Source organism: Octopus bimaculoides, chromosome 2, assembly GCF_046866305.1.
Source record: "Octopus bimaculoides isolate indiv1 chromosome 2, ASM4686630v1, whole genome shotgun sequence".
Taxonomy (NCBI): Eukaryota; Metazoa; Mollusca; class Cephalopoda; order Octopoda; family Octopodidae; genus Octopus; species Octopus bimaculoides.
Window position 1 is genome coordinate 37,580,005 of NC_142929.1, and position 23,125 is coordinate 37,603,129.

The following is a 23,125-nucleotide window of genomic DNA, read 5'->3' on the forward strand; positions in this document are numbered from 1 at the left end:
TTTAAGTTTCCTTCATCATAAATGGTTGTACGGTATAGTGCATGTGCATGAAATTCAATGATGCCTGGTTGCAAGGCACAGAACTTGAATGCAGAAGATTGGCTAAGAGTACAATAAAATGAAGCAAGCATGTTCTATTGTATGTGTAATGTTAGTGGATATAAGAGGAATCAAATATAGTGTGAAAGAGAGAAGACTACACTGATGTGTGCATGTGGAGGATGACAGTTTTATAAAGTATTTCTTAGTGCTCCAAATTGATGGAACCTTTAGAAGAGTGAGAGACAAGGAAGATATCCAGTGAAATATCGAAGGCTGATCTTAAGATATGGAACCTCGTCAAGGAGATTACAGAGTAGAGAGATGATTGCCAACATGTGGGACTGGAGGAGACTTGACCACACATGCAAACATGGAACTTATTGATGAAATTTGGGTGATGATGGAAGTTGGGATATATATATAACATTTTTGCATCTGAGTTTTCAGCGTTTTTCACCCATTTTCTACTTACTAACTCTCTATCTGCTCCCTCCTTGTTTATTCAACACCAACTATTACCCCCATTGTAATCACTATACCATGCCTCTTATGTAAGGAAACAAAACAAATCTATCCATACTCAATGTGTTTCCATTTGTATCCTCCTGCTCTTTCTCTCATCATGATGTCTGAATAATGAGAGATTACATCATATTTGTCAGTACCCCATACACCCTTCTATCTACCCTCTTCTACTGCTATTACTCATCACTCTCTCCTCCTCAGTTCACTCTTTTATTTTCATTCATCATTCTCTCCTACCATCACCATCTTCACTGTTCATCACTCTCGCTCTCTTTTACCAACAGACATGTATTTTCTATTAGTGTAGCATTACCTTTCTATATTGCTGGTCACAACACCCTCTCCTCCAGGTCACTCATTACTCATATCCATTACACTCTCTTTCTATTGACCATTTCAACAATTATCCATCACTTGTGCTCTCTCTCTCTTACCAGCAAACATGTAGTTGCCATCAGTGCTTCTCTCCTACTATCTACTGTTTCTCACTACAGCCAGCCAGTAATATCTTCCATTATTCTTTCTGTCTGTTAGGGGGTTGGTGAATGAGTCATGTTTTGCTTTGTCGAGGACATGACAACCTCTCTAGTGCTAGTGCCATGATAAAATGTGTCCAGTGCACTCTGTAAAACAGCTGGTGTTAGAAAGGACATCTAGCCATAGAAACCATATGAGTGAGGTGTGTCTTTTTATTTGTCTAAGAGTGAACCCATGACTTCTCTCTTTTGTTTAGTAATTCCATAACTGCATCAGAACCATTATACATAAGGCATGTAAGATGTGGAGCCAATAATTCATTCTGATTTACTTTCACCACCATCAACTTATTATTCAAATAATGTATTAAGATAAAACAATTTTTTAATGATATTTGTATGAAGATACTTATTTACTTAGTTTAAGAATAGACAGAAAAACATGTTGGATAATGTTCTGAATATACAAATAATATACAAAATATTTTATATATATTATACAAAATGTTTAGCCAGGCTCTGCAGTAAATTTTATGGTCTTGCAAAGAATCATGTATTTGTTCTTGCTATATGACGACTCATCCCACCCCCAACCAAATTACATAAAGTCTGTTTTGATGTGCTCTCTTCACAATTAGAACTATGATATCAGCCTCATTCTGAAAGTTGTATGTACAAGGAACACTCCTCCCCCATTATACATACGGCTCATATTTCCACATATACACACATGTAGAACCCATAATCCCTTGCATATGTATATTATACCACCAACATCTAATTACATTTATGGCTGTTTTGCTAGTAAGTGTGTGTATGTGTGTTTGTATAAGCATGCAGATCTACATATGTATGCATATGTATTTTTTTTACCTCTTAGATGTACATATATTTTTTTATTTACTGGCTAATATATCTGTATCTAATCAAGTGTAAAACTTTCTGCCACTGAAAATAGCAATTCCAGTGAGGGTATCAATATCAAATCAATCAGTTGAAGCATCTGGCTATGAAAGAGAAGCAACCACAAAAACTTTCATCCTTGCAGGCACTGAAAACAGATTTAAATCTACCTGCACACTACAAAAATTCCCCTCTTTCTCTCAAGCCCACACCCTTAAGGTTGTCACCATTAATGACAGATTGGTGAAAGGTAGGTGACAAGAGATTGTAGAAATACTGCAATAAAATCAAGTTGTGCTTTATATTCAAGAAGCAAGATGGTGAGGGACCTCAACCACAGCCCTGAAGGGCAAGGAACAAATATAAAAGTTTTCTGATCTGAGTAATAGGAGTGGAGTGGTGAAGTTGGTATATTGCTAGTAGAGAAATAGATAGATGGATTAACTGAAGTAATCAGAGTATGTGATAGAATAATTAATCTTAAGGTGTTCACAGACGAAGCTACAAATAGTGCTGACAGATGAACAGGGCAGGGGTTTTTTTTTGTTTTTTTTTGAGCTTACCTGTTTCTGTGTCTTGACATCAAATGATGGAGATCACTATCACAGATGCAGTCTTAATGAGCATGCTACATAACAACATGATGATTTCTCTGATGAACATGGAAGGTATGGGTATGGCATAAGGAATGAGGAAGGACCAAGAATTCTTTCGAGTTCTTTATTGAAAATGCACCCATATGTACATGTGCATGTATTTGTCTGAATGGATGTTTGTAAATATTTGAATGCAAGGACTTTATGGACATAAGGTTAAAAAGTGTGTACCCAATACTGCCATGTAGACTATCAAATTATTATTTATTAAGCTCAAATTTCATAACTCTGACTTTCCACATATCTAATTTTGCAATAAAAAAAAAATGGAAACCTCAAAAAAGAAATATTCAGGAAATTGAAACAAAACAAAATAGAAGCTTTTGGTTGGCTGTATGCATGAAGATTAATTGAAATAGATAACATTTGATCGCTTGTGTATATAAAAATGAAATGTTTCTTTGTATACAAACATATGTATGTATATAAAATAAATGAAAATAACAATGCAATTCAATCTGAACGTTTCGTAAGACATTTAACAGAACCATTAGCATACCAGACAAAATGCTTAGCAGCATTTTGTCCATCTTTATATTGTGAGTTCAAATTCTGTTGATGTTGACTTTGCTTTTCAGGCTTTTAGGGTCCAAAAAATAAGTACCTGTTGATCACTGGAGTCGATGTAATTGACTTACCCTCTACCTTGAAATTGCTGGCCCTGGACCAAAATTTGAAGCAAATATTTGACTAATTCATACTCAAATACTACTGTCTCAAACAGAAAGTAAGACAAAGAAAGTACCAATATGTCATCTAGTTCAAAAAAAAAAAAAAAGAACAAAGAAAGAAAAGTAAAACTTAATCCTAGAATACACTCTGAATAGAATTTTCATTTGCAAATCCTTATGAGATGAGCAAAAGCAACTTGGAAGTGGGTGTCACAGGGAAAATAGTTAAGTTGAAAACAAAAAACTGAATAAGGAAATAAATGATAAACATAGAAGCTTTCAAAACTTCTTGCTCTGAAGTGAACCAGCCCAATGAAAATTATACAGCAACCTTTTTGATTTTCCTAAAGAGGCACTCTGGATGAGGATTCATTAGTCCAAGTTGTTCTCATTTTATTGTAATATTGGTTTCAAATTATGGTACAAAGGAAGGTGTAAGTTGATTACATCAACCCCATTGCTCAAATGGTACTTATTTTATTGACCCCCAAAACTGTTCACTGATCACTGTCCTTGTGGAATATACATTGGCTTAAAAGCAGTGCATTAACCCTTTTGTAACCATATTTCTGTTGAATTGAACTGTCTCTGTTTGAATTCATTTTGAAATAATGAAAAATTGTACTGATTAAGATGGTGTTTGGAACATAAATTAACATGAAATTTTGATACAAGGATTAAGTCACTTCAAAACAAAATTTGTAACATAGAACTAGGTTAGGTCTCAGACAGTGATCACTTCATGTCTACAGCCAATGCCTTTCATTTCACTGTCAGTATCCACAAGAGAGAGAGAGAGTGGGTGATTACTTGAGCAGCCAGATCTTGATGCAGTACCATCAATGGTCAGTTTTTGCCATAAATGGTGTGCTCTCCACCACTTGTAGGTTTTTTTATATTCATTACCTTTAACATCACTAGGATCACTCATTTGTCTCGTTTATTTGAAAGTGCCAGAATAGTTAATATCCTACATGCATTGGTATGGTTGCAACCATTAGAGGTGTCAGTTTCTTCTGTATCAGTTCTCACTTTACTGAACTACTCTACACATCTACACAGAAATAGTGTACACATTCCCCACCCACTAGCAAATACTCATATGTCAGAACTAACTCAAGAGAAAAATCTCTCTCCCTCTCTCTCAATTATATATGCATTTGTAGTTACATGCTGCTCTGACAAACATGCAAATGAATTTAGTGCTAGTTTGGAATGTTTCATCAAATTACTTTTCAATTTTAATAATAGTTTGTTTATTTTATAATCTAATCTCTTAAATATATAGAACTCATGACCTTATCCTATCAAATTAATGGCCAAGATCAGCTTCATTTACTTTCAAATTATTTGAAAAAAAAAATCAATTTTACAATTTTTGCTTTTGTTCTTTAACATTTAGCTTAATTGCTTTGTGTCTCAAATATTCTTTTTCTTTTTTCTGATAACATAATAAACATTGTGTTTGCAGACGATGGAGCAAAGCTGTAGAGCAATGGCGCCAGTTCCACTGTGACTTGAAGGATATTATGTCATGGCTTAATGAAGCTGAGAAAAAACTTACTATAGCTAAAGAACTTGCCCCATCAGACAAGCAACTATACAAGGTAAATTTGTTGTTTATCTTTGCATTCTCTTTTTCTATTAAGAACATAATTATAACCAACCTTAAACATTGGGTTTATTAGATTAATTCAAGTTCTTTTCTTAAATATGAAGCCTGATGTTATTTTGAGAGAAGCCATATCAAAACTTGAAATATATGAGGAATTTACATATTTTCGTTCTTTTAAAGGTGAATAATTGCTCAAGCCTGATGTTGAGAAATATAAATCTGAAATAGTCTTTCTTAATGTAGATCAAGAAATTTAATTTTCTTAACATAAACATAAACTTTTTGTAGCTAATTGATTTAAAAGCATCTAATTTTATTAATGTGACCCAACTACAACTACTGAAGTTTTTCAAATTACTCTCTCTCTCTCTCCCTCCCCCCCTCTCTCTCTCTCCCCCCTCTCTCTCACTCTCTCTCTCTCTCTCTCTCTCTCTTATATATTCATATGGTTGTATTTGAATCAGACTTAATGAATCACAAAAGAGGATTAGTTAATTAGCACCAATGATATTGCTTTCTTGAAATCAAATATCCTTAGAATTCATAGTTTTTCTTCAAAATTGTTTGTTTATCAAAGCATCTTTCTGAACACATGTTCGAATTGCTCTTCAAGTTCCTTTATTTTAAGATTTAATCTTTCAATCTTTATTTATTTATTCATTTATTTTATTCTTTTCTTATTGTATGTATAGATATTTTGGCATAGCGTAACTTGCTATATTTTCAAGAATAGTTAGACTGTTTAACCCTAATGAATACTTAAATAACTCTTGTAAAATGGCTTTAAATTAAGTAGAGACACAAATAACTTAAACAACACGAACAAAAACTGTTGACACTCAAACCAGTTTCCTTGTTGATGCTCTTGTATATAGTTAGTTATTTGCTTTTGCATTCATGCTTCAAATAAAAACATAAAATGTGTATTATATAATCAAAAATTAACGCTTAAAATTTTGGCAGTTACAATTAGTATCCCATTGTATCTAAAGTTGGCATTATTTGAGAGAGAAATGATCTCTTTGAAAAAGCTACTTAATATATATATTTGCATTGCTGCTCCTAAATTTTAATCTCATTTTGTAACATAACCTTTGTCTTTGATTCTTTCATTGTCTCAAATGTGAACTTACATCTGTGTTAATTTTATTTGTAGGAATTAGAGAATGGAATCCGATCTCATCAAGGAACTGTAAATAGCATGAATGCAGCAGGCAATGAAATAATTCGTCAGTCAGCCGCTCCTGATTCTCATCTGTTGAGAGAAAAGCTGGATGCTCTTAATCACCGATGGAAATGCTTGTGTAAAGATGTTTTAGAAAGACCTGACAAGTAAGCGACAGACATGCTGAAAGGTGTCAGAACACCATTCTGCAATTTAGATGCTCGAAAATATTTTTTTTTTTTTTGTTCTTTTCTTTTTTTGACTCAGAAATGTTCCTTCATTGAGGTACTATTCAATTAAAATATAGACTACATGCTGTTACAAAAAAATCTGTATTTATTTATAATGCTAATCCTATTTAAATTAAATAAACAAGGTAGTACTTTATGTTACATATGTATATGTTGTAATATACAAAACATGGATATTTGACAAGCAATAATTTAGATAGTAATTTATTTTGAAATATCCAGTTAGTGATGATATGGTAAATGGAAGTAATCTGCTTTTAATTAGAATATTTATTGTTTCACAGAACTCTGTTGTATTTTACAGGGCTTGAATTTGGTTTGGTTACTTGAAAGCTTGTGTGTACATCACTAGTACTGTTGAGATGCATTCATCTACACACATTTTTTACAAATATTTTTTTATATATTGTTAAATCTTGCAAAATTCATATCATCTATAAATAATATTGTACATTTTTTGTGAAAGAAATTGATTCACCTCACTAAGCAATATTAACTAGTGCCAGCCCCAGTAATTAAAAAAGCCTGTTGTATATTTTAGTTTCTAAACTTCTGGTACCCTATTTCTAGTTGCTTGGATTTGACCCCATTCAACTGTTCTTAATGCTCTTATTGTGTTTCACTACATCTATTTGAATGTTTATTGTTAACAGATGGTGTCAAATGGTCAAAGACTTAGTTTACAAATACTTTATCAGCCATGCATCAGCAGAGATTAAGGGCTGTTGTTCACAACAATGTTCTAGTAATTGAAGTTTGCTATTCTGTCCCCTCCTCTTCCAAAACTTGGAATGTAATTAGGGGAATAAGGTAGGGCTTAAAATACCTTCTTTAGAAATTTACATTCATCTCCTACATTGAAATGAATATGAAGTCATAATTGACAAAAGTATTCTTTTGTCAAAATTTATTTCATGGTTAATAACTAAGAATTCCATTTTTACCCTTCTATAGAATACAATGTTGACCTCTGAATCATTAGAGTAAAAGTTTAGTGAGCAAAATTTGTGTTTTTGGAGGTTTTTTTAAAGGTTACTTTTAACTCAAGGATGAATGTAATATATTTTATTAGGTATTTAAATCGTTTTTGGCTTTTAAAGCTTTTCAATGTTTCACCTGAAATGGGCGAATTACATATATAAGGTTTGTAAGTGTGACTATGTGGTCATGGATCCAGTCCTACTATGTGGCACCTTGGGCAAGTGTCTTTTACTATAGGCCTGGGCTGACCAAACCCTTACGAGTGAATATGGTAGATGGAAATTGAAAGAAGCTCATCGTATATGTACATGTGCACCTTTACCTAGATATCACATGATGGTTGTAAATGAGCATCATAATCATACAAGTGAGGTTGTTCATTTTGAGTTTGATGGGAATAGTGGTGGAGATACTTGATTGTAAATAGGAGGAGAGGTAGTCAATGGCATGTCAGAAGGCTGAGATGAGGGAGAGTTTAGTGTGTATATATATATATATATATATATATATATACATATATATATATATATATATATATATATATATATATATATATATATATAAGTATATATATACATATATACACACATATTATTAAAAAGTAGAAGTATATATATATGTATGTATGTATACATACACACACACACATATATATATATACATATCCATATATATACATATCCATATATATATATATATATATATATATATATATATATATATATATATATATATACACATACATATATGCACATATATATATATATATATATATATATATATATATATATATATACACATACATATATGCACATATATATATATATATATATATATATATATATATATACACATACATATATGCACATATATATATATATATATATATATATATATATATAATATATGTATACATATATGTACATATACATATATACATACATATACATACATACATACATACATATATCATGATCATCTTCCTTTTCTTTCAAGGCTGTCCAAGAGGCAGGACATATCCTATCAATCTCTCTTCTATCTTTTCTCTTTTCAAAGAAAATATTTCTCCAACATTTGCTAGTTTACCCTCTTTCTGGTCTAACAACCCTCCATGTTTGTTTTGGTTCGGTTTCCTTGTATATCTCCACTGTGCAGGTTTTGTTCCCAGGTTTGACCTTCCATAAATCCCAAATTTTATGAAGAGTCATTCTTTATATTGCATATTCAACTCATTTGTTTTCCTATTTCATGTTGCTCACTGTTTGTGACATCCTACACCCATATATGCATGTATACATATCTGTGCCATTTCTTAAATATACAACTGTATTATATATATATATATATATATATATATATATATATATATATATACATACGAATATGTGTGCCAGGACCGCCAGACTGGCTCCTGTGCCGGGGTGGCACATAAAAAGCACCCACTAGACTCTCAGAGTGGTTGGCATTAGAAGGGGCATTCAACTATAGAAACATTGCCAGATCAGATTGGAGCCTGGTACAGCCACTGGCTTTCCAGACCTCAATCAAACCGTCCAACCATTGCCAACATAGAAAACGGACATTAAACAACAATGATGGTGATGATGTATATTACCTTTATTAAGATGGATATTGTGTTATTTTAAGGAAATTTAGCTGCTACTTCTAACTGATCAAACAACTGCATGGAAATATTCTTGTTGGCTTTTATCTTTTTTGTTTTTGCATCATCATGGTACTTACTGCCTCTACATTATTGTTTCATGTTATTACATGCCTGATCCTTTCAGCTATTTCAGCTTTTTTGTTTTCTGCTTCTGCACAGGTATGATAATGAGAGTATAAAAACTAGTGAGTTCACTGATGACATGGATGAATTATTTTTATGGATTGATGAAGCAGAAAACCTTTTGAGCATTCCATTAATTCAAGGTGAAGAAAATTTAGAGGAAACCTATGACAAATTCAAAGTAAATATTCCAAATTTTTGTATCTATATTTTTAAATATTGTGTTACACTGTAAAACTTATTTGTTCAAGTTTGATTAAATAAGACTAACATTATTCTCTGATCTACAGGATTGATTTTTTAATTTATTTCTCCTGGTTGCATCAAAAACATTATGTTGTTCACTAAAAGGCTTCTGTGTGGGTGATTTTATTTTGTCTTAAATACTTCTCTCACATCATCACTTTACCTCCTACAAAACTATATTGCTAATTTTGTTTAGTAATTCTAGTTAGCTTTTTCTATTTTTTGTCAAGTATTGATTATTTATATTATGAATTCATAATATGAATTATTATATTTGTATATAATATCACATCTGATATCTTAGTTTATTTCATAAAACATGAACTATAACAAATTATCAAATTAAAAATTTATTAAGTTTTTTATCTAATTCTTAGAATAATATTGATTGTTTTCTCAAGGCACAAATGAGATATATATTTAAAAGAAGAAAATTGGGTAATTAAGTGAAAAATACTTCAATAGAGAATTGGAACTGCATTATAGTCTCAGTTCACCAGAAACTTATTGTAGTATGTAGAAATTACTCCTTTTCTATGAAGGACAATATCTACAACTATTACTGCATAAAGTTTTGTCCACAAATGGTATGTACCATCAAGATCAAGTTGACATAACACAATGATATTGATTTTGTACCAGTCTAATGTAAATGTTAGGAGCTTCTTATTGCATTTGTTAGATATACAACATTTATTCAATATAGACTAGTGATTATGACACCAAAGCAAGAGTCAGATGGCTCTGCAGACAAAAGAATCTGGAGAAGAATGTATGGAATCTGAAAGATTCCTAAGCCAGACTTAAGTTTAGAGAAGCACCAAGTGATGGATATGTGAAAAAGGGGGAAGAAATAGAAACCTAAGCCATAAAAAAACTGCTGGGAGCTTATGAGACAAGTTGCTGTGAGTCACAAATGAGATCTATAGATGAAATCGGGTTCCAGTCAAATAGAAGGCCTGTGCATCATGGTGATAATGTTAGAATAGTGCAGTGCATACAGACATAAAAACTAAGCAACAGGCCCAAAATAAATGATAGGAGAGCTCAAGGAACAGTATCAGGTAGTTAGCCATCGAGTATTCATAACAAGGAGAAAAGTAGAAAGTAAAAAGTTTGCTAATGTTCTGTGATGTGAAGATCACAAGCATCAGGTCTTCTACATTGTGAAGAAGTGTGTCATGAATCAGGATATTGTTCATGTGTAAGTAATGGTAGTGGCACAATTGTTCTTGATAATTATTTCTTTATTGCCCACAGGGGGCTAAACATAGAGGGGACAAACAAGGACAGGCAAAGGGATTAAGTCGATTACATCAACTCCAGTGCATAACTGGTACTTATTTAATCGACCCCGAATGGATGAAAGGCAGAGTCGACCTTGGCAGAACTTTAACTCAGAACATAACGGCAGACAAAATACTGCTAAGCATTTCGCCTGGCATGCTAATGATTCTGCCAGCTCACCGCTCTAATTGTTCTTAATAATGCCAAGAAGGTATGGAAATGCTATTTCAAGATGTTACTGAATGAGGAGTTGTAGGAGAGAGCGAGGACTACCTTGAATTAACCAAACAGAGGGATAAGCTGTTGAAATTGACAGCTATATGGTTAAACATATGTCTGTGAAGGCAGGAAAAGCAGCTGGACCATCAGAGATAGTCACTAAGATGTTGGATATGGCCAGCAAACTAGAAAAATGATAGTTAGTTGCACAGTAAATCAAGTAGGACTGGAAAGGCTAATTCTAGTGATTGGTATAGCAGTGTCGGCATCGACTGCTACAAGAGTAAAAGTAATGTTAGGAAAGAAAACATGACTCTGCTACCATCTGGAAAGTGGCCATATATGATAAACACGAAATAAACAGGTAGAAATTCCATATGTTGTACCTAGTATAAATTAAGGGGCTTAAAGGGTGCAGGAAGGTCACAGACAGGTTGACAGAGAAAAACCTAGTACAATCCCTGTAAATAGTCAGTATGTTTTGTTATCTAAGTGGTAACAGTGGAGAAGTCAACAAAATGACATCTTCAAATGAAGGGCAGATTATATGATATTTGCATATGAAGTGATGCCGCACATTGGATAGTTGTGAAACAAACATTGAATGCCAGAGATGTGCAAAAGCTTAAGAGAAATGATGTGAGTATGTATTGTTATTGTTCATGAATAACAAAATGAAAATAAGCTAAGAAGTAAAAAGCTGGATATAGTTTGAGCCAGATGCAGTGGACAAGATGTAATGCATATGGAAGAAAACAGTTAGGTGAAACAAGAGCCAAGTGATCCAAATAGAAGGAACCTGCATTAGAAGTCTAAAGAAGATATGGAAATAATTAGTGGAGGCTAATCTCAGGAGATAAATCTTACATAGTAGGAGACACAAAGATTGATTTGTGGTTGTACTGGAAAAGATTCATCAAGCCCATATAAGCATTGTCAAAGAAACATAAAATGGATGTAACAGTGATTTTTATGGTGACAGCGGTGGTGATTAGGATGAATTTCTCTCTATTTGTTTCTTTTTTTTTTACCATTTAGGAAATGGAAGATGACTTACCAACACATCAGCAACAGCTGAAGGCACTTAACCGCAATGCACAACATATGATGAAGCAAGACTCGTTATCTAACCAGGATAAAGAGAACATGAGTAAAGATCTTGAAAATCTCAATACACGATGGAAAAAGGTGAGGTTGCTTCATTTGCCTCTTATTTCAAGTTATTCGTATATCAAATTATAGTTGCCTACATCTTCTCATTGTAGCCATCATCTATAATGATGAAATCTCCTCCCACCTAATTCTGTTGAGTGCATTTGTATCCTTCATTATGTGATTATAAGTTTTCAATAAATATGAGCCTAAATAAACTCAAATACTGTTTTAGATTATTTTTCTCTTGTGTGTAATTAGATTGAATTTTTAATACTTTCCAGAAATCTAAATCTCATTGTTTTGTTTTGATTGTTTCTATTTTTAGTTGATAGTTGCAATTCCAGAACGTGTGAAATTTTTAGATGTGAAGCTCAGTACTTTACAAGACTTCCTGAAAGATCTTGAGGAGTTACAAACGTGGATTACTGGAACCAAAAAGGTTTTAGAGGCCCAACAAAATCCCACTAACTCAAATACTGTCTCTGAAGAACAAGATTCAGTTGTTATAGATACACAGGTTAGTTTCATTTTTCATTCTTAGCTAAAGATGAACATTGAGCTTAGAAAATAATTTCAATGACCAAAGAGAGAAACTGAAAGAAACCTATCATGTATGTATGTGTGTGTGTACCCTTCTCTAGACATGACATGGTGGTTGTAAATGAGCATCATCATCATCATCATCATACAAACAAGGATGTTTGTTTCCATTCTTCCATGTAAAACATGTCTGACCATGGTGAGATATTACCTAGCTTGGAAGCATGAGGGTGGGTGACAAGAAGGGTATCCTAGAAAATCTGCCTTAACAAATTCCATGTGACCCATGCAGGCATGGAAAAAAGTGGAATCAGATTATAAGGATGATGATGAAAGTCATGCATTTTAAGTTTAAACTTAGTCTTTGGTTAAGCATCATTTTGCCCCTCAGAAAAGCATCACCTACATTAATCTGTTTGAAGATGATAAAAATGTACTAGCAAAATACTTAAATTGATTTAAATGAGCTAGCTCTCCTTACAAATATGTTCTTATTCTAAGCAGAGGAAATCATTGTTTTGTTTCTAAATTTCATTATAATATCTAAAGGCTGCTTGGCATTAGATAATTTCATAATCAGAAGTCAGTCATTTTATCTTATTTTACCTAGCTATTACAGAAGGCCTCATTAAATTCAGATTATATTCTTTCTGATCAGCTTTTGGATTCGAAATCTGGAGATTTCATCTCATCTGGCACTTCTCAAAGATTGCAAGAGTTATTAGATTAGATATGATAATGCAATTAGTATTGCTTGCTACTGTCTGGCTAACTGCCAAAGGTAGTAATAAATACATAATGGTAAAAGCTATAGATATCTATAACACATATGCACATATTTGTAAACAAAGTATATACATTTGTGCATGTTATGCACATCTGAAGCATATAAGATAAACTTAATGGTGCGGTGTTCAAATGCTGAACCACAAAAGAACAGTTTCTGTTTGTCACAATGATGATATTAGTGTCGTAAGATTGTTATAAAGATAGGGGGTTCATAAAAAAGCAGGTACCTGACATGTGATCTTATCCTTATGACTGAATACCTATGTATCTAACAACTTCTTCAGATGAATCACAAAGAAGTAATAATATCATGCATTAACTCAGTTTACCTTGTTCGTCTCTGTCACAAATACTAATGATGTTTTTTGTTGTACTGGAGCATAAAGAATACCCAAACAGATTCAATATGTTCTGATTGCTCAGCGCAATGTGTGAAGCAGTGCAAGATAACTCTTGAACTTGAAAAGAACAGTAAATGTCAAGTGTCAAAACCTATATCCTATTATGCATTTCTTTCTCTTTTTTTTTTTTTTTCCTTTTTTGTGCATTTCACAAGCTTTCTTGACCAGACTAACAAAATGTGTAATGAAATGCACACAATCCACAAACCAAATCCTACATAATATCCACTGAGTGTTAATTACCTATCCACAATATCTGTACTGAATATAAAACCATATTCTTGAAAATGAAAATACTACTAGTTTGCGAATTGTTAAATAGCTTGGCATTCTGCATTCAAGAGCTCATGTTAAAATTTATTTCTTTAGTACATACTGATTAAATTAGAGAGTGAATGGTAATAATCAATGAATCTTGTTTAATTTTTAATTAGTTAAATTTTTATCTAATTTCATAGATACGTTACAATTCATTTCTGTTTTCCTTAATCAGTTGTTCTGTTAGTAATTGACTCTTAGCTTTTAGGAGAAAAAAAGTGGGTTAAATTGGCTACATGCATACAAGGTATTGAATGAAACACTTGAAGTTAATATGAGTGTGTGCTGAAAAAATCCTGGCTTTAAGGATATTGCAAAAGGCCTGGATGGCAGTGCCCAACCTTCTTAGTTCTTTTACAGGGCTTAAAAAAACTGAAGAACCATTGTAATAAGTATGTTAAATAAAATCATAACTGATCCTCGTTTTCTTTTATCCAAAGCCAGGAACTTTTCAGCACCCCTTCATATATCATGTATCGATTTTACAGTGTGCCATTACTTACAATAACAAGTTATTCCTCCTACCTTGTAGAACTTATTAAAAATTAGCCAGATTTAGGCTTTCAAAAGTTGAATGTCTTGGTCATCAATGTTATGCAGTTCTCATCCTTTACACTATTGACATTTTAGCTGATTATCTACTTCCCGATAAGTTTAACCATTTGTAATCTATGTTCAGCATTATAAATAATAATTTATTGAAGTTCCTGAAATTCTAATTCTTTAGTGCCATCTTACTGTTTCATCCATATAACTCTTCTATCAATTCCTAACCTTCTAAAATACTTAGGCTTGTTCATAAATACTGTTAGATAAGTAAAATGTGAAAAACCTGAAATGATGTAGAGTAATAACACAAGATTGAGAAATGTTGTTTTCTTTCTTGTTTGTTTTTCTGAAGGGTATAAATAAGATTTTAAAATTTTGTGAGTAACTACAATGGATTAGAATCTCTAGAATTATAGTGAGTTAATCTGTCTTAAACATAAAGCTGAAGGTGAAAGATTTGCTGCTTGTTTTAAAAAATTGAAAAAAGGTGATTGTTATTATTGTTGTGGCTTATGCACAGGCCAGCTCTGATCACACAGACTTATTATGACCAAAGATATTCAAGTTGTGACACACATTAATTTCATACATAGAATGTGATATGAAGGAGATTAGACAGTTACTTCTAGTAGGTCAAGTGACTGCATGAAGATCTTTTGTTAACTTAAGATAAGTGTTATATGAACGAGTGATTATTCAGACATCTAATTATCTGATAATTATGGAAAATAATATATATATAACGGGTGCAAAACTACTGTGAGCTAGTGATTGACAGTGGCCATAATGAGATATACGGCAAAGAACATTGAGATAGTTAAAGACTAGTTACAAGTCAGAGCAGGATCTAGAAAAGAATCACCTGGAACTATCATAGAGAAATGATATGGCAGGTTCATTCAGGCCTTTTCAGTATAACAACTGTATGATTTTTAGCAATAATAAAATTTAAAATATCAAACCTGCAAATTCCCTTCGATACTGAGATATTTTAAATCATAAATATGAGAGGATTTAGGGCAGCAATCTTTAAACTATTTCATTTGTCTTGTTGATTGTGTGAAGATTTTGGCTTTTGCTACTACATAAGTTGGAACAGGTAAACCTATATCAACTTCTCCTTGTAGACTATGCAGAAAGCTTTGAAAGCACGGCAAGTTAATGTAGACAATATCAATCACAAGTATGGTCAGATGGTGAAAGAAGGACAATGGCAGAATATTAAGATGACAGATGCAATTCAAGACCGAGTTGTTCAGCTTAACAATGACTGGGAACACATACAAATAATGGCTTCTCAGATGAAGCCAGCTTCAGAGGCAGTTGTTGAAGTTATGAAAAAAGGTATGCAAATGCATTAGTTCTCTGTTTTATGTAACTCATAAAAAATAAAGCTTTTAAAACTATTTTATTAAGCAAGCTATCAGTTTTTAATTCCCAATTGGAATACGTTCATTTTATTTGAGATTTTTGTGTCTATGTGACTTTAAGGTGCATAAAGTCATTCACTGTTAAGGTAGGAGTCATACTAAATTTCATACTTATACATTGATCTGCTGTATTCATTGTAGTATAAAAGTTCATGTCATAATCATTGTGGCATGGGTTTGTTGTTATTGTGCAAATGATACATTGCAGATGATTTCATTTTCAAACTATAAATTAGTAGGCTATTGTTTTCTCCGTAGAGCTATCTTTTGAAGCACATATTAATGTTTATGATTTGTTTCATAATTATTGAACTATTCACTTTTAAACTAAATAGCTGATTGAAAGAAATAAAAACGTATACTAAAAGATCTATAGTAAATCTGATCCAGTCTTGCAATTTAAGTTGATATGTAAATATATTTAATAAAAAAATGTTTTGTTTCTCACTGAAAATAAATGAATTTAATGTTCATCATTATTAAAAATATAAAAATGCTTAACTTACCTTGGGTATTATAAATTCAATTTCTTTTCTTCTTTTTGTAATAGTAAAAGTATCCCATGAGATGCAGCAAGCAAACCATTTGCCTCATGCTAGCACTGCTCGACATTCAGGCTATGACAAATCTGTAAATGACATCATGGATTGGCTAGCTTTACAGAATCGAATGCAGAAAGTCAATAAAGCTGTGATTGGCAACATATCTGATATTGAGCAACTTATTGTCAAACAAAAGGTAGGTTTTTCACTCAATTTTAGTTATAGAGAAATTGAATTTGAGAAAAATTCTTTTACTTTTAATTTTATCCTGCTTTCCATGTTGGCATAGGCCTGGACAGAATGTCACAATTGAAGTCATTACATATTTGGAGGTACAACTTTCTTAGACAGTACAGATGACCTTGTCTTACTCACACTTCACACTTGGCTTCCTAGCACCAGCCACTTTACAAACTGTATTGAGTGCCTTTTTTTTTGTGATACCAGCACTAGAGAGGTGTCACATCCTCAACAAGATTTAAGAATCTTACTAGCTTACACTTTACAGAGTGTTCTAGGTGCATTTTACTTGACACCAGCTCAAGAGAAGAGGATCCATGTCCTTGACCTGACTAAAAGGACCTCATAACATCATGCCTCTTCTTGCTCTCTGGCTCTTTTCAGAATAAAAAGTATTAGTGATAGAGACAAATATTAGTGATAAAGAGGGATGAGTGATATGGATATAATGAAAAATAAAAGTTAGGAATGCTTGTTATGAGATGTGTCAGTGATCAAATCATAGAAACATGATGAAATACTTGAAAAAACACGGAATGCTATACATTTGTAAATGGCTAAAGTCACTCTTTTACAATGTCAGTTTCAGTTTCAACATATGATCTCAAATCAAATGACTTGCCAGACAAGCACAACTCTGAAATATCAATCTTTCATATATTGACTTATTCTTTCTAAACTCTGGAAATTTTTTTCAGAAAAAGCCTGAATCATTCATAGTGTATATTGAATTCAAACACTAATGATTTACACAGTAGTATAAGTCTCAAAAATTTGGTCAAGAGACTATACATGCTGATGCATTTAATGTGGGTCTTGCATTCATACAAATTTTCAGTATAAATATTTAACAAGCCGAAGAATTTTCAACTTGAAAATAATCAGATTTAGTATGTTTATAGTGGTCTAATAGAGCTACACCTATTCAGCATAACTTAGTGACTCTGACTCTAAAAAGATTGCTTTCTACATATTCTTTGATTAAGAAATTTTATTAGCTTTATTGTATTGAGACAAATGAATGTTTTATGAAAAAATTGAATCAACTATAAACAAACGTTTATAGTTGATTCACATCTTTTTTTATGAATAAACATTTTTATGACTTTATAAAATTATTTTCAGAATACTTTGCAAAATATGGAGAATCGACAACAAGATCTTGAAGATATTCTTCAGAAAGCATCAGTATTACAAAAAGAAACTAATTCTTCTGAAGTTAAGAAGGCAATTCAAGAAAAGGGTAAATATAGTTTTTCTTATTAGACATTTGGGATCTTTTTTAAAACGGGGGCCACATTTTTCATTAATGTTTTACCTAGTGTTTTTGGTACCGAAAGACTTTCAAACTTCGTATACTTATCTATTTTGTGTTATAGAACAGAAAAATATTTTTGTATTCGAATTTATTTCATGTAAAAAATTGTCTTATTTCGATAATTTCAACCAATCACTGACAAGTATTCAGTTGTTTACATTTACTCCTTTGGCTGATTAAGCGGTGTAAAGCGTATTTAATTTCCATAGCTTCGTTTTGCTTTTTTCTTTTTAAATTTACTGTTTTACCCTAACCCTATCACCGATAGAATTGTTTCAGAATCGTTTGTTTATGTAGTCGGCACTTAATGTATATCGGCTGAATGGACGTCAGTGATTGGTTGAAATTACAGAAATACGACAACTTTAACATGGAATAACTTAGGGATTTCTTTTTTTTTTAAGAAGACTAAGAGAAAAAGATGTTTTATATGACACATTCTACCAGTGTTCCAAGTTTCAAAGTGTTTCGTTAATGAAAAATGTGGCCCCCGTTTTAAAAAAGATCCGACATTTGTAAACTTCAACATCATCACCAATAACACCACTACTACCATCGTCATATTTTTCTCTGTTAGAAAGGGTTAAAGAAATATGCAGTTGACCATTTTCCATGTCTCAGCGTTGAAATGATAATGTATGACACTGATGATAACAAAATATTCAAATACAGCATCAATTAACTGATGATGGTCTGCTTCCATGTCTTGGATTAATACCATAATATATGTCTCTGCGTTTGCTAAATTTAGAGGTTAACAAAAGCCAAAATATTTTCTGAGTTGATTTCTTTCTTAAACTGTTATATATCCAGTTTGTGTTATTTATTTAACACTGACAGGATAGCTGTCAATTTCAGAAAATTTTATCTAAAAACTGTATACTGTCTATATACATATATATGACTATAGACATACACATGTCTATACATCATAAAGCATTTAATTTTTATCTTCTACCATTTCAAACACCCAAAAGTTAACTTGAAGTTTTTAATAGAATTTATTCAAAATATAAATTCAACAGGCATGTTGGACAACATTCAGGGAACTTCCATGGTGTACATAGTGGCAACAGATTTGGTTTCTGCAATGAGGAGGGAACCAGGCCGCTAGAGTTCTGTGAGGCAAAATGACCTTATGATCTGTAATACTAACTTCAGGAAACCTGCCAGTTACTTGTACACCTACCAGTCTGGTGGGCACACCAGTCAGATTGACTACATTCTCATCAGGAAATGGGAAAGATGGCTACTTATAAATGTCAAAATTTCCCAGGTAAAGAATGCATCCCACAACATAAGTTAGTAGTTAGTAACTTCAGGATCAGGGCTAAATGGCTGCTTCGAAAATGACAAGCATAGAAAAGAATGGTCTGGAAGCTTAAGGATCCTCTGAATGGACAGAGATTTAGAGATGTATTACTTGAAGCTTTTGATGAAAAAGAGGGGGATATAGCATCACACAATGTGGAGAACAACTGGTGATTCCTACGAGACAACCTGTTGAGGGCTACTGACCAGATCTCAAACTAAGGTAACATGGTGGTGGAATAATGTAGTTGACAGAGCTATTAGGGAAAAGAAACAGGCATGGAAGGACTGAAAGTGTGGTGGTAGCAGGGAACTGTATCAGATCTCCAGAAGGGAAGCTAGGAGACAGGTTTACTTAGCCAGAGGAGAAGCAGATAAGAAAAAGTTTGCTAATGTTCTGTGTCGTGACGACCAGAGACTTGAAGTATTTTGTATTGCAATGCCATGGCATTTTTTCAAAAGTTTATTTCCATATACCTCTCTCTACCTTTGTCACTCAATAAACAGTGTTTTCTTTATTTTGCAGCTGATGAAATAAGCCATCTTTGGAATGACACAAGATCTGCAGTTTCATCAAGAAAGACTCACTTAGAGGATATGTTACTTGAATGTCGACAGTTTGATGAAACATACTCTGCATTCAACCGATGGTTACACCAGATGGAAGATGAGGTGAAATCAAAATCACATAACTCTCGAGACATTACAAAATCACTTTCAAACTATAAGGTAAAGTTTACTATTGCTTTTTCAAAAATTGCGTTTTCAAAATTTAATAGTTTTTTGGAGGGATTTTTTTCTATCATTCATTCATTCTGTAGCTATGCATTATCATCAATATTTAAAAAATGACAAATTTTCCTTATGGGGAAGAAATACTGATGACTAAAGCACCCACAAATATCTTGAAATGCATTCAATCAACTATAGTATTCCTTTCAAAAATTTAATTGCCATTACAACAAGTTGACGGAAATTTGTATCTAGCTTTTTAAGCAATTTCCCTATAAACATGTGTAAATTCCTTGTGCTAAAAAAAAAGTTGTATAATGCATCTCAATGTTCTTCTTCACAACACCCAAAATTATCTCCCTTATCCCAACTTGCATTTATAATATCAATTAAAAAGACTGACAGATACAGTCATAATTATATTACTATATTCTTTAGTGCAACTACATAATTGATTATAATTAATTATAAGGCTTTTAGTTATATTATTAATGATAGCTTTTTCTCTAATAGGTACAATCACTACCTGATATATTTCTATATTTCAAATTAATATATTGTCAAAATTAACTCTCACATAGAGATGACCATCTTTGTGTGTGTATGCACATATATGCATGTATATACATACACAAATATATATATATATATATCATCATCATCATCATCATCATCGTTTAACGTCCGCGTTCCATGCTAGCATGGGTTATATATACTGGCATGGGTTGGGTGGTTTGACCGGGGCTGGAAGGCTGCACCAGACTCCAGTCTAATTTGGCATGGTTTCTATGGCTGGATGCCCATCCTAACACCAACCACTCCAAGAGTGTAATGGGTGCATTAACATGCCACCGGCATGGGTTCCATTTGTGTGACACCAGTATCTGCCACAACTGGCTTGATGGGTCTTCTTCTATGCACAACATAATACCAAAGGTCTTGGTCATTTGTCATTACCGCCATGAGGCCCAACACTCAAAATGTGCTTTTTACATGCCACTGGCATGGGTGCCAGATACATGACACCAGCGTTGGCTACGACTACAATTTCACCTGGCTTGACAGGTTTTCTGAAGCACAGCATATTGCCAAAGGTCTCAGTCACCAGTCATTGCTTCTGTGAGGCCCAAAGTTTTAAGATCATGCTTCACGACCTCATTCCATGTCTTCTTGGGTCTATCTCTACCACAGGTGCCCTCCACAGTTGGAGATCAGCACTTCTTTACAGAGATGGCCTTGTTCATACACATCAAATGACCATACCAGCGCAGTCATCTCTCTTGCACACCACATCTGATGTCACTTAGGCTCAACTTTTCTCTGCTTGCACTCTGATGAGCCATGCACACTGGCATTGCACATCCAGCGAAGCATACTAGCTTCATTTATTTCAAGCCTACACATGTCCTCTACTGTCATAGCCCATGTTTCACTAACATGTAGCATACCTGTTTGCACACAAACATCACATAATACCTTTCACTTTGAGGGAGAAGCACTTGGTTGCCAGCAGAGGTAAGAATTCTCTGAACTTTGCCCTGCCTAATTTTATTCTCACAGCTGTGCTCTTGGAGCATCCACCTCTACTGCTAACTTGGTCGCCTAGATAACAGAAGCTATCTACAATCTCTAGCTTACCCCGCTGGCAATTGATGGAGTCTATTTTCTGTACATTTTCAATGTTTATTGTACTTGTGTAATATAATATAAATATATATATATATATATAGAAGTTTTCCATATGTCTTAGCATTTATTGTTTTATATATTTTTTCCTTTTTGATTGTGTACATGTGTGAGTGTAGGTATAAAATGTGTATGTGTGTGTATATATGTGTATGCATGTATGTATATGAGTGTAGGACTGTGTCCAGTGTATAAGTGCGACTTTCATGCACACGTCTCCTTATATATATATATATATATATATATAAAATATATATAGTTTTAGGGAACGGAAAAATTTGGATAAGTACTGTTTTCACTTTGCTAAAGATTTTCTACTATTTGAAAATAATATGTATTCTTGTTTTTATACTATTCATTTGTTTCTTTATAGATTATTTTAATAGATAACTTATTTAACACTATATTATTTAGAAGTTATAGTTTCATTTCAACATAATATTAGAACTTCGATTGGAATAGTGTTGATATATTTTCGGTTATTTTTGATTAATATTATTTGATTAATTATTAATCTTTATAGTTTATAATATCGTTAAAGTTTTTTTAAAATCAAAACTTTGGAAATATATATAAAGTTTAACCTTTTATTCTTAATAATTTTTTCTTTCCTAATTTTTTCATTCATAATTTTTTCCATTCATAATTTTTTCATTCATATTTTTTATTATTACGTTTGTAGAAATAAATAATCTTGTATTTTTCTATTATTCAATTGATCTTTAATCATAATTAAATAAACGTCTTTAGCTTTAAATAGTATAGCTTTAACTATTACACCGGTTAAATATGTACTAATTTTATCTTCATTATTATTTTAAACTTAAACTTCGTTCAACTTGTATTTAAAACAATGATAATTTAAAACAATGATAATTTAGGTAAGATGTTTTTTGTATATAATATACATGTTATTATTATGGATGAAGGGATGATTATTGAATGGTTATTATTTTGATATTATATTTTTTAAATAATTTTTCTATCTTTATATAATAAGTATTTCATATTAATTCATTTGGTACTTATTGTTGGTTGAGATATATATCTAATTATTGTTCTAATTACGATCTGACGAGTAGCTATATTTTTGAATAGAACTTATTTTCAATAATTTCAATTGATTTTAATCGATTTAAATTTCTTTTCTATTTGAAAATTGGTTATGAAACACGTGTAATCTTTTTATTATATTTATCTTATGATATTTACTTTACTTTATATTATACTCATTTATTGTGCTTTTAATTATTAATTTTTCTATATGTGATAGTGGATTTTCATCGAT

The 23,125-nt window shown here is 32.3% G+C and overlaps 1 protein-coding gene and 1 long non-coding RNA gene across 14 annotated transcripts in view; one reads left to right on the top strand and one right to left on the bottom strand.

Annotated features, from left to right (window-relative positions):
- LOC128250700 (uncharacterized) overlaps window positions 1-16,639 on the bottom strand; it is a 99,110-nt gene extending 82,471 nt beyond the window's left edge. Inside the window, exon 1 of the long non-coding RNA XR_008266701.2 lies at window positions 16,515-16,639. This is a non-coding gene — a long non-coding RNA (uncharacterized LOC128250700). The remainder of the gene's footprint in view (window positions 1-16,514) is intronic.
- The window catches only part of LOC106873450 (dystrophin), a 712,951-nt gene that overhangs the window by 483,581 nt on the left and 206,245 nt on the right, over window positions 1-23,125 (top strand). For all 13 annotated transcript variants that reach the window (XM_089343243.1, XM_089343268.1, XM_089343278.1 and 10 more), the window contains 9 exons: window positions 4,745-4,880; window positions 6,045-6,220; window positions 9,111-9,255; window positions 11,865-12,014; window positions 12,307-12,498; window positions 15,706-15,922; window positions 16,559-16,746; window positions 17,916-18,033; window positions 19,946-20,148. In XM_089343243.1, coding sequence (XP_089199369.1) covers window positions 4,745-4,880; window positions 6,045-6,220; window positions 9,111-9,255; window positions 11,865-12,014; window positions 12,307-12,498; window positions 15,706-15,922; window positions 16,559-16,746; window positions 17,916-18,033; window positions 19,946-20,148 — 1,525 coding nt within the window. The remainder of the gene's footprint in view (window positions 1-4,744; window positions 4,881-6,044; window positions 6,221-9,110; window positions 9,256-11,864; window positions 12,015-12,306; window positions 12,499-15,705; window positions 15,923-16,558; window positions 16,747-17,915; window positions 18,034-19,945; window positions 20,149-23,125) is intronic.